This window comes from Coenobita brevimanus, chromosome 111 (assembly GCF_032717465.1).
Source record: "Coenobita brevimanus isolate Jiangsu-jjx chromosome 111, ASM3271746v2, whole genome shotgun sequence".
In the NCBI taxonomy this organism is placed as follows: domain Eukaryota; kingdom Metazoa; phylum Arthropoda; class Malacostraca; order Decapoda; family Coenobitidae; genus Coenobita; species Coenobita brevimanus.
Genome location: NC_137064.1, coordinates 27,228,757 through 27,241,414, shown reverse-complemented (window position 1 = coordinate 27,241,414; position 12,658 = coordinate 27,228,757). Strand labels below are relative to the sequence as shown.

General features: G+C 44.7%; 1 protein-coding gene across 1 annotated transcript in view; it reads right to left on the bottom strand.

Annotated features, from left to right (window-relative positions):
- LOC145417853 (ketimine reductase mu-crystallin-like) overlaps positions 1-11,768 on the bottom strand; it is a 28,184-nt gene extending 16,416 nt beyond the window's left edge. Inside the window, exon 1 of the mRNA XM_080286473.1 lies at positions 11,706-11,768. Within this exon, the coding sequence (XP_080142599.1) occupies positions 11,706-11,768 (63 nt within the window). The remainder of the gene's footprint in view (positions 1-11,705) is intronic.
- Between the last annotated feature and the right edge of the window lie 890 nt (positions 11,769-12,658).

Genomic DNA, 12,658 nt, shown 5'->3' with positions numbered 1-12,658 from the left:
AAAAAAACTATATATTATCATGTAGCCATGCCAGGAAGAAAGAAAACTTTAGTTGCAGCTCCCTTTAAAGATGTTAAGGGTGAGGGTCTTCCTACTTCCAGAGTGACAAATGGATTTTGTAGTACTGTTCTGAGCAAAAATGGCACAAGAATGGTGAAGCAGACTGAAAACTGTGTAAAGTGTAATTATGATATAAAGATGAGTTATCTGAACTACTGCTGTTGAAGCCTGTGGTAGTGTGGTCGGGAACGTAATAATAAATAAATAAATATATATATATATATATATATATATATATATATATATATATATATATATATATATATATATATATATATATATATATATTTATTGTTACGTTCCCGACCACACTGCCACAGGCTTCAACAGCAGTAGTTCAGATAACTCATCTTTATATCATAATTACACTTTACACAGTTTTCAGTTTGCTTCACCATTCTTGTGCCATTTTTGCTCAGAACAGTACTACAAAATCCATTTGTCACTCTGGAAGTAGGAAGACCCTCACCCTTAACATCTTTAAAGGGAGCTGCAACTAAAGTTTTCTTTCTTCCTGGCATGGCTACATGATAATATATAGTTTTTTTCCCTGCCGAAAGTGACACAAACTTCTCCAATGGCACTCAGATACTGTCTCAGAGTCTCCCTCTACCATCAAAACAGTTTAATTAACAAAACTCAAACGTTTGAGTGTCCACTGCAGGACCCGCGTATCCCGACCAAAGTGGGAACGATACAGCCAATGTATCTCTACCAAGTGGCTTAGGCTGTCTGGCAGAGATTGTATGTAGGGTGAGAAGTGCTTGTAAGTGTAATTGTAGTGTTGGAATGGCTTTGGATGTGCGTGTAGTCTGTGAACCAAGTGTAATCGGCCCGCGCAAGCCGACTGGGTGCAAGCATATTTTATAGTATGCGACACTGGTTCAGCCACAGCACCCATTATGTCCGCCAAGCAGTACCGGACGTGGCCAGAAGAGCGCTTCCAAAGTTTATTACCCTGGCGGGGCGCGAACCCTCGTACTTCAGTGTACGAAAATGCACACTTTACCACAGAGGCGCCATATATATATATATATATATATATATATATATATATATATATATATATATATATATATATATATATATATATGTGTGTGTGTGTGTGTGTGTGTGTGTGTGTGTGTGTGTGTGTAGGCTTTCGTACACCACTAACGGAGAACGTAATGGTTCCAGTGTAAAGAAAAATGGAAATAAAGGAGCCTCTTCCTTCTGCCACTGATTGATTATCTATGTGTCTATCTATCTATTGCCAGACGCCTTACTCCCATACGGGGTGGCCACAAACAAATCGCCTTCACGTCGCCCTGTCCCCCACCATTTCACTGCCCTGCTCCCAACTCACACCCCCCTCTCTCATATACCTCTCCACTCCATCCCTCCATCTCATCCTTGGCCTCCCCTTTCTCCTCCTCCCCTCCACCTCACTCTTATAAACACTCCTCGTCAGTCTCTCACTCTCCATCCTCTCCACATGGCCAAACCACCTCAGTGTGTTTCTCCTAACACTTCCTATCACATCCATATCCACACCACAACGCTCCTTCACATCCTCATTTGTCAATCTGTCTCTCCATGTGACTCCACATGCTCCTCTCAATTAACACATTTCCACAGCTCTCACTCTAGACTTGTGTCCCTCCAACAACGTCCAAGCTTCACTACCATACGTTAGAGTTGGTATCACATCCTGTCATGTAGTAACTTTTTCACTTCCATGCTCACTTCCCTGTTTCTTATTACTGCTTTCAAAGAACCAGCAACCTTTCTTCCTTGCTGTACCCTTTCAAGCACTTCACCCTCCAAACTTCTATCCTTACTCATCACACTACCCGAGTACTTAAACGTACTCACATTTTCCATTTCCTCCTCATCCAGCATCACTGTACATTCACTGACTTCGCTTCTCTCGAAGACCACAGCTTTACTCTTCCTTACATTCACCTTTAGATTCCGTTTCTTACACACTCTCTCAAACTCATCCACCAAGCCTTGCAGCTCCCCCTCGTCTTCACTTAATAAAACAGTATCATCTGCAAACAACAGTACAGGGAGTTCCTAAACACTGCCCTCTCTCTTTAGGGCCACTCCAACATCCACTGTCCTACCTTGTATTTCTTTTCTAACCGCATCCATGTACAGATTGAATAACCATGGAGAAATGCACATCCCTGTTTCAACCCAACCTTCATACAGAAAAAATCACTTGGTTCACTATCCGCACCCACTGCAGCCTTAGCGCCCTCATACTGTACATACTCTTCAGAGCATTCAACAACTTCTCATCTACTCCATATATTCGTAATACTGGAATGCTGATGACAGGGAGAGCTGGAGCTCCCGTTTTATCAGCCCTCAGGACTAGTTCCCGACCATTCCCCTTTGCTGAACGTTTTCAGTGTCTCAGTAACACAGACAGTAGGCCAGCATGCTCTCCAATACAAGTTTCTCTAACTTTCAACACCAAACTATATGCACAGTACACACTACACTTCCTTTTCCAAAATTTAAAATATCATGGCTTTTTCACAACACATAGCCTCGGAGTCCCCGGGGGGGGGGGGACCATAAATGCCCCCACCCTCCGCCCCTCTCCCGGTGACGACTCGAGCTGCCTGGAACAGCTGTCTGACTCACTTCTTCATTTCTGCAACATTCTTGGCCTTTCCTCCAACTTCCGCTCTGTTGAGCACCACCTCTCCTGCTCTAAACCTCACCTTCTTTTCCTAACTGAGACTCAGCTGTCTGGGGCAACTGACAGCAAACCCTTTTCTGTATCCTCCTACTTTCTATATACTCATTTCAAAGCCAAAGGTGGCTGTTGTGTATATATACGCAACGACTTATCTTGCTCTTGTGTTCCTGAACTCGATTCTTCTGAATTCTCTACACTTTGGCTTCGGCTTTCCTGTTATTCTCTGACTAAATATATCTGCACTGTTTACTTATCTCCTAATTCTACTATCAAAAATTCTTCGACTATCTTACTTCTACGACGGAACACATCCTATCCATTTCTCCTTTCTCTGAAATCTCCAATTTAGATTTCAATGTTCACCACCACCTTTGGCTCTCCTCTCCTTTCACTGATCCACCTGGTGAACAAGCCTACACCTTTTCTATACTTAATGACCTAGAGCAGTTTGTACAGCACCCTACCCATATCCCTGACCACCTTGGAGAGAGCTCCAACATACTTGACCTCTTCCTTACAACTAATCCTTCTGCTTACACTGTTAATCTTTTCTCTCCGTTGGGCTCCTCCGATCACAACCTTATCACCTTAACCTGTCCAATCGCTCCGGTACGGATTGTGGACCCTTCAAAGAAACGTCGTCTGTGGCACTTTGGAGCTGCGGATTGGGAAACCCTCAGGCAATACTTATTCGATTTTCCGTGGAATTACTATTGCTTCCATGCCCGGGAGCCATCTGAGTGTGCCTTGCGCATTGCGGAGGTTATTCTCTCGGGCATGGAAGCATACATTGCTTTCTCATATCCTTTGACTAATGCAAGAAAGCCTTGGTTTAATCACGTTGTTTTAATGCTGCTTGCAGCAAGGAGAAGGCCTATAAAAGGTATGGGAGCCAACTCATCCCTGAATCACATCTTTTATATGTTTCTGCCCGGAATCGTGCTAAGTCTGTTCTTCGCTCTGCTAAAAATAATTTCATCGGTACTAAATGCTCTCAACTCTCCAACTCGAATTCTAGCTGCTCCTTTTGGCACCTTGCCAAAAACCTTTCTAACAACTTTACCTCATCATCCTTCCCTCCCCATTTCTACTCTGATGGCTCTGTAGCTATTTCTTCTACTGATAAAGCAGATCTCTTCGCTCAGACTTCTTCCTCCAAATCCACCTTAGACGATTCTGGTGCTGTTCCTCCATCACTTCCCCCCTCTGACTTCCGCATGGCTAACATTAAAATTTCTTCAGCTGATGTATTTTCTGCCATCACAGGCCTCAATACTAACAAGGCATATGGGTCTGATGGAGTCCCTCCTGTTGTTCTCAAGAACTGTGCTTCTGTGCTTACACCCTGCCTAGGTAAACTCTTTCGCCTTTGTCTATCAACTTGTACCTTTCCTTCTTGCTGGAAGTTGGCTCTCATTCAGCCAATCCCAAAGAAGGGTGACCATTCCCAACCCTCTAACTATCGTCCAGTTACTTTAACATCCTGTATCTCAAAAGTTTTCGGGTCAATTCTTAACAGAAAAATTTTAAAGGATCTTTCCTATCACAACCTTCTTTCTGATCGTCTTTATGGGTTCCGTCAGGGACGATCCACTGGCTAACTTCTCACCTACCTTTCAGACTCCCGGTCATCCTCCTTTCGGGACTTTGGCGAAAGCTTTGCCATTGCACTTGACGTCTCAAAGGCTTTCGATCGTGTCTGGCATAAATCTTTAATTTCCAAACTCCCCTCTTACGATTTCTATCCTTCTATCTGTGCCTTCATCTCTAGTTTCCTTTCTAGTCGTTCTATAGCCGCTGCTGTAGACGGCCATCGTTCTTCTCCTAGAGCTATCAACAGTGGTATTCCTCAGGGCTCTGTCCTATCACCAACTCTCTTCCTTTTATTCATCAATGACCTTCTAAGCTGTACATCTAACCCTATCCACTCGTACGCTGATGACTCCTCCCTTCACCTTTCCATTCGGTTCCCGCAATACCCATCTCAGCAGTTACTTCAACAAACAAGGGATGAGGCTATGGCACCCCTAATGTTTGACTTGGCTCGTATCTCTGGCTGGGGTAAAAATAATCTGGTTATTTTTAATACATCAAAGACTCAGTTCTTTCACCTATCAACCCGACAAAATCTTCCACAGGTATACCCACTAATGTTTAATAATATTCAGCTTAATCCTGCATCATCCTGGAACATGCTTGGGGTTTCATTTGCTCGGGACTTGTCTTGGAAATATCATATTACATCTCTTGTAAAATCTGCTTCCGAGAGATTAGGTGTGCTAAGCCAACTCCATTCCTTCTTTACCCTTGCACAATTGTTGACTCTATACAGGGGTTTTATTCGCCACTGTGTGGAGTACAACTCTCATGCGTGGGGAGGTTCCCCACATACAGTTCTTCTCAATAGGGTGGAGTCAAAGGCTTTTCGTCTCATTAAGTTTCCTCCTCTGACTGACTCCCTTCAACCTCTGTCTCTTTGCCGCACTGTTGCATCTTTATCTCTTTTTTTATCGCTACATCAATGGTCACTGCTTCTCTGAACTGTCTGCATGCATCCCTCCACCTCTACAACGGGCACGTAGCACCCGTCTAGCAGCAAACTCTCATCCCTTTTCTGTCCAACCCTCTAATGGAAGAGTTAACCATTGCTCCCAGTCCTTCATGTATGCAACAGGTCAACTTTGGAACTGTCTCCCTCTGTCTGTATTTCCTGCTTCCTATGGTCTCCAGTCTTTCAAACACAGTGTGTCCAGGCATCTCGAAATGATCGGATCTTGAATTTGTCTTTGGTTCCTTCTTTCCCGCATTAAAAAAAAAGTCCTTGGCTATCCACCCTGTCACATGCTTTCTCCAAATCCATGAAGGCAGCATACAACAATTTCTTTCCCTTCTCTAGAAACTTTTCCATTAAAGATCTAAGAATGAATATTTGATCTACACCACCTCTTCTCTTCCTAAAACCTCCCTGTTCTTCTCCACTAATTGCTCTGTTATATACCTAACTCTGTCAATAAGTATCCTACCATATGCTTTTCCTATTACCCTAAGAAGACAAATGCCCCTATGATTACCACACACTTCTTTTTCCCCTTTCCCTTTGTACAAGGGAATATTTATACCTGACTTCCAATCCTCAGGGACTCTACTTTCCTCACAGGCCAATGTGCACATCTTCCATATCCATTCTACTACTATATCTCCCCCATGCTTCAGCATTTCACCACACACTCAATCAATTCCTGGGGCTTTCCCCATTTTGACTTTCTTCATTGCTTCCACAACTTCCATCGTACTGATTTCTTCCTGTCTTCTCACCTCTCTCCTTCTCCCAGCCATTCCCCAGCCACTTATACTCGCATTACTTTCATTCTCTATGTTTAACAATTCCTTAAAGTGTTCTCTCCATCATCTTACTTTTTCTCCGTTCTCCACTAGTAATCTATCATTTTCATCTTTCACTCCTCTACTAACTTAATTAATTCATTGCCACCCTGTCTAACTCTCTTTACCTCTTGCCAGAACATTTTCTTACAGTCCCTCCACTTTACACTCAAATTCCTTCGAAATTTCTCATCCACTCTCTTCTTACTCTTTCTTACTAATCTTTTCACCTCTCTCTTCAACATATAACTCTCTCTTCCGTCTCTCAACTTCTTCCACGCCCCTATTTCTCACCCATTCATTATATGTTTTCTTCTTTTGTGCCACAGCCTGTCTCACCTCTTGATTCCACCATGCTGTTCCTTGCACCCCCTTTCGTCCTCCCTTCACCCCACACACCACCTCACATGCTACACAGAATTCTTCTGTGAATATCTTGCACACACCTACCACGTCCCCCACCTGCCCCAGTTCATATTTACCCAATCGTTCCTCCACTTCTGTCTTATATTCTGCCTTTTTCTCATCCTTTTGTAACCTTTCCACTCTCCTTGCACCTACTCCTTCCTCCCGTCCTTCCCTTCTTCTATTTTTCCATTTTACTTGGACCTTGATTCTGACCACCACCAGGTGGTGGTCAGAAAGTCCACTCCCCCAACCTCTATATGCACTTGCACCCTTTACACATCTTCGCATCCTTTCATCCACACACACATAATCAATCATTGCCCTCCTTTCTTTCAGTTCATCACCCACCCTTCTCATCACTCACCATGTACGCCTGTGAATCATTTTGTGCCTGAAGAGGGTATTGGCTATCAACAACCCCCTCCTGGCACAAATGTCCACTAAAGCACTGCCATTTTCACCTATCTCAGCAGGCACACCCCACTCACCAGCTACTCCATACACCTTCACATTCCCTACTTTACCATTCATATCACCGATCAAAAACACTCTCTCATATCTTTCAAATTTTCCATGCACACTTCCACATTTGTCCAGAACTCTTCTCTCACTCTGCTTGCATGAACTTGCGTTGGCGCATACACGCACACAACCGCCCACATTTGTAGTGCAACTTTCAATCTTACCCATAGAAGCCTTGAGCCAACTGATCCATACTCTCTCATATTCTCCTTCCATCTGTTACTCACAACAGTACACACTCCTTCTTTTGCCCTCTCATTCTCACCTACTCCTGCGCATATACCCCTTCCATACTCCCATTCTCTCACATTCTCTCCAGTTTCAGTTAATACATATACATCCACTTTCGCACTCTCAAGCACCTGGACAATCTCTTTCTCTTACACTTCATCATTTGCACGGCTTACATTCCACATCGTCATCCGTATGATGTCCTTTGTTTGGTCCTTATAGTCGTCATCTTTTGGTCAGTCCTGAACCAAGGTTTCTTGCTCGTTTTTTTAGTTGTTTTCCGGGGAGGTGCACTAACCCTCCGCCAACCCACTTGCTGCCGCGTAGGAGACACGTGTTGGTTGGTTATAAGGTTACCACCCAGCACTGTAAATGCTTTCCTGGTTTACAGGAAATCATTTGGCTTGCTACTCGATGCAGAGCTACCCTAAAACAGAGTACCACTACACGAAGTGGGTGGATGATGATGAACACCCCCACCCACCACGCCATTGAGATGGCTCAGCCATTACTTTGCCCACAGTTTACGTCCACTTTGGACGATCAGACCAAGACCAGTGTTGCTAGCTGCTTCAGCCCAGAAAGCGCAATACATTCGGCAAAAAAAAAGCGCTAAATGATAGCAAAATGCGCTAGACCACGGCACTGAGAATTGCGGTATAATTATTAAGTTGACTAACTATTATCTATATAGACATAAACTGTATAGACAGACAGATAGATAGATAGACGGATAGATATCAATGTACATATGAAATTGAATCATTGTTATGAGCTTTCCTTACCTTAATATTTAAAGAAAATCCACTTCAAATTCATCTTGATAACTGCAACTTGGCTGGGCTTCCTCGGGCATGGAGTTTTTTTATTTAGATGAATCAAATGAATACACTGCATTAGTTCCTGTATCTTTCTGAAATGCGTGGCTTTAACAGACGCATATACGGTACTCCCGAAGAAACTCCCGGAGAATACCATAGTATCCCCGACAACAGGGCGAACCAGAAACAACGGAGTTCGCCCACGAGAATGCCGACACCCCCACTCAGACCCCACGGGGTAGCCGCCACTAGCCACCACCACTCCGGGCAACAACGACGCATGTCAGCCCGGGCTGTGCGCCCCTGTGACATTCAACCACCATGCCGCCGCCACCGTAGGCAAAAGACACTACCTTCGCGTGGCGGAATCACTGAGTTAGCTAGGGGTGGAGTCAGAAATAACACTCCAGGCAGCGCCCCTCTGGTAGAGACGATCTATGGTCGCTCCCACAGTGATTTGGTAGAGACGATCTATGGTCGTTCCCACAGAGATTCGGTCGAGATGATCAATGGTCGCTCCCACAATTCCCAGGTAGAGACGATCAATGGTCGCTCCCACAACGTCCAGGTAGAGACGATCAATGGTCGCTCCCTTAGGACCCCGGTCGAGACGATCAATGGTAGCTCCCCTAGGACCCCGGTCGAGACGATCAATGGTCGCTCCCACAACGTCCAGGTAGAGACGATTAATGGTCGCTCCCTTAGGACCCCGGTCGAGATGATCAGTGGTCGCTCCCACAATGTTCGGGTAGAGACGATCAATGGTCGTTCCCCCAAAGTCCAGGTAGAGACGATCAATGGTCGCTCCCCCAAAGCCCAGGTAGAGACGATCAATGGTCGTTCCCCCAAAGTCCAGGTAGAGACGATCAATGGTCGCTCCCCCAAAGTCCAGGTAGAGACGATCAATGGTCGCTCCCCCAAAGCCCAGGTAGAGACGATCAATGGTCGCTCCCTTGGCCCTCCGGTCAAGACGATCAATGGTCGCTCCCACAGTACTCGGGTAGAGACGATCAATGGTCGCTCCCCCAAAGCCCAGGTAGAGACGATCAATGGTCGCTCCCTTAGCCCTCCAGTCGAGACGATCAATGGTCGCTCCCCCAAAGTCCAGGTAGAGACGATCCATGGTCGCTCCCCAAAGCCCAGGTAGAGACGATCAATGGTCGCTCCCTTGGCCCTCTGGTCGAGACGATCAATGGTCGCTCCCACAGTACTCGGGTAGAGACGATCAATGGTAGCTCTCCCAGTGTCCAGGTAGAGACGATCAACGGTCGCTCCCTCAGCACTCCGGTCGAGACGATCCATGGTCGCTCCCACAATATTCGGGTAGAGACGATCAATGGTCGCTCCCCCAGTGTCCAGGTAGAGACGATCGATGGTCGCTCCCAAGGCGTAGTGAGGAAAGGGACGTCTCCACAACCGGAGACTGAACTTCAGGGGTCTCGCTCCAGAATAACCCGGAAAGACCTCCCTGCTTCCCCCGGTCTCTGTTCCCTACGCTTGGCCTTCGAGCAGACACACCTGTCGGGCCCCCGTGACAACCGCTGCCGCAGCCCTCCCCTGACGGCGCCTCTGGTCGTGGGAGACCGCAGTCTGTCGCCTCTTCCGGCCCTCCCTAGGACACCCGGGCGAGACCTCACCACGCCCCCGCGACGCCGGGACCTGACCCAGAGGTTCCTAGGCCTCTTCGGCCCCAGCCCTACGGGCCTTACGCCGGAGCCCAGTCCTGAAACCCCCGGAAGTGAGAGGACGCCCTCGCGAGCCGCCCCGTGCCCTCTCGGCTCGCCCCGCCCTGACGACGCCCTCAGTCCGACCGGATCGCCGATGACGTGTCCTTGTTTCTCTCCATGAGGAAATACGAGTGACCCTGTAACAATCGTGAAGTAGGTTAAGTGTGACTCCCTCTCTCTTAGAATAAGTATTGTGCAGTGACTTTATGTAATCTCCATTGGGGTAAATCAGAACACAATATCCAGTTGAAGGACGAGAATGTGGATTGAGACCTAAAGTGAAAATACGTGCGAGTGTCACCCCGAATCTTTCTAAAGACATATCTCTAGAACCAGAAGAAAGATTAAAATATTATTGGAGTTCTATTGGCTAGTCTCTAAGTAATATTGTGGAATAATATTTACGAGTATTCCGACTTTGTTACGCGTTATAAAGCGAGAGTCTACATATCATACCTAGAAGATGAGGCGCTCCGAATAAGAAGGGTGAAACGCGCCAAAATAAAAAACGTCAGAAAACGCAGTCAAACTTCGCTCAACTTCCAATAACCATAACTTCGTTATATACTAAGATAGAACATTGCTTTTAGTCTTAAAATGAGCGTGAATCATTGCCGATCATGAAAATGGTATTTTTGTTTCAGTTGAATGTAACTATTAAGAACAAGAAAGAGAAATATTACGTTTTGTTAGCATCATATGTTATGGTTTTGGAAGTTAGAGGGAAGTTTAACTGCATTTTCTGCTTGTAATGTATAAAGTATTGATGTTCCATCACTATTAATGATAAAAAACAAAAAAAAAGTAAGAATAACCTCAATAGACTTCCCACAATAGTGAATAATGATGATGAAATAAGAAGGGACATTTGGGCCGACTCACGTCACAAACGCTCCGAGAGCGATCGCTATGAATACGCGCTGAGTACGCGCTGCCAGAACATCATTCTCAATGTCACTAAAGTTTCCTTCTTTCTTATTGTAATACTTTTAAAAGTATGGCCAAAACTCAAGTCATAATAATAATAATTACTAATAATGACACTACTAGTACTATTACTATTACTACTACTAATAATAATACGTGCTTCCCGCCAATATTCATTCTCAACGTCACTTCACTTACGTTTCCTTCTTTCTAATAGTAATACTAATAATTTGGGTAAAAACTTAAGTAATAATAGTACTAATAATGACACTACTAGTACTATTACTACTACTACTAAATAATAATAATGACGCCAAGAGGCAAGACAATCCGCATGTGTTAAGAACCCACTGGTTACTGTTCCAAAGTACTACTGCCTGTCGTAATACACCAATATTATTAATGATACTAATCCAGAAATACTATTATTGATAGTGTCGTAGCTGACTGAACCTACCCACGAGTAATAACACGGAATACACTTTAGTACTGCATGAGTAAACCAGTCTTACAGAAGGCATCAGTAACAATAATAATAACAGCATCATAACTATTATTACCTGTATTATTTTTATTCTTCTTCTTAATATTATTACTCTTACTAGGGCTTGAATATCATTACCTGTATTGTACAGTAATACTAGTAAAATGTTATGGCTGTGATAATACTAATGATAGTAATAATAATAATAATAATAACAATAATAATAATAACAGTAAGTATTATTAATAATACAGTAATAGTAAGTACTGCTATTACGATTATTATAATTATAACAATATAACACTCATCAGTAATGGGTGAAGGCTGAAGTTCATGATTGTGTTATCCATGATGCATAAACAGTTCCAGGTCATCAACAGAAGAGGCATTCCATTAATCCATTCCATAATCCACTATCCCATAGAACGAGTGCTTGCTTAGGGTATGACCTTCATCACCACTCGTATCACTTTCTTCCCGAGGACGTGATGGCCCTTGAACACTTTCCTCATGATCCAGCTGCTTTCCTGACATTTTTGGCATAGTTTGAATGAAGTTGCACTAGTATGTCAAGGGAAAAAAACAAAAAAGCTAAGAGCGTCCGTGCTAGCTCCGCAGCCGGGAACAAAACAAAAGGGACTGTCATGGCCGCCCGCATACTGGGCTCCCATTGGCTGCGGGCAGTCACGTGATGGTAAGCGGAGGTTCTCATTGGCTGATACAGCCCCCGCGCCACAGGACGAACGCACACAGGATACCCCGCCATTGTAATCCGGGTGGTTGCCCCAGGGAAGTCCCCAATAAGATAGGCGACTCGGCTCGGCTGGCGCCACTATTCTGACGGTACGAAAAGCCTCTCTTATTGGGATTTTCTCACTCAGCACGGAGTGCCTGCTGCACTGATGGTCGAGAGTATCACTTGGTTTTATGTGATTTTCTACCATATTTCCACTGGGAGAATGGACTTTTCTCCACTTCCACGTAAAAGTAGACACCTCAATACAGTGCTATACCACATAAAACGCACTTTGAGGGGGGTGGCGTGTTTCGCCCTTCTTATACGGAGGGCCTCAGATGTGTAATGAATAAGCTTATGCCTACAGAAACCTGTTTCCACCTAAATATCAAGGAAGGAGAGTATTAACGATATTCCCCTCCTCCGCACGCTACTCCTAAAAACTCTCTCCATTCCTCGCTCACGCTCTTAAAGCCAAAGTAAGAATCAGAGTTATAAAGTAAGAATCAGAATTATTTGTCAAAGAATCCTCGCCAACAGAAAGCACCTAAACTCCCTTGCTAATATCGGGCATCCTTCAATATTACCATAACTTTCTCCTCGCCGTTTTAAGTCACTCTCCGCGTCTCCCCTACCTCCTCCTGGTGGATCACAAACCCCCCCCTC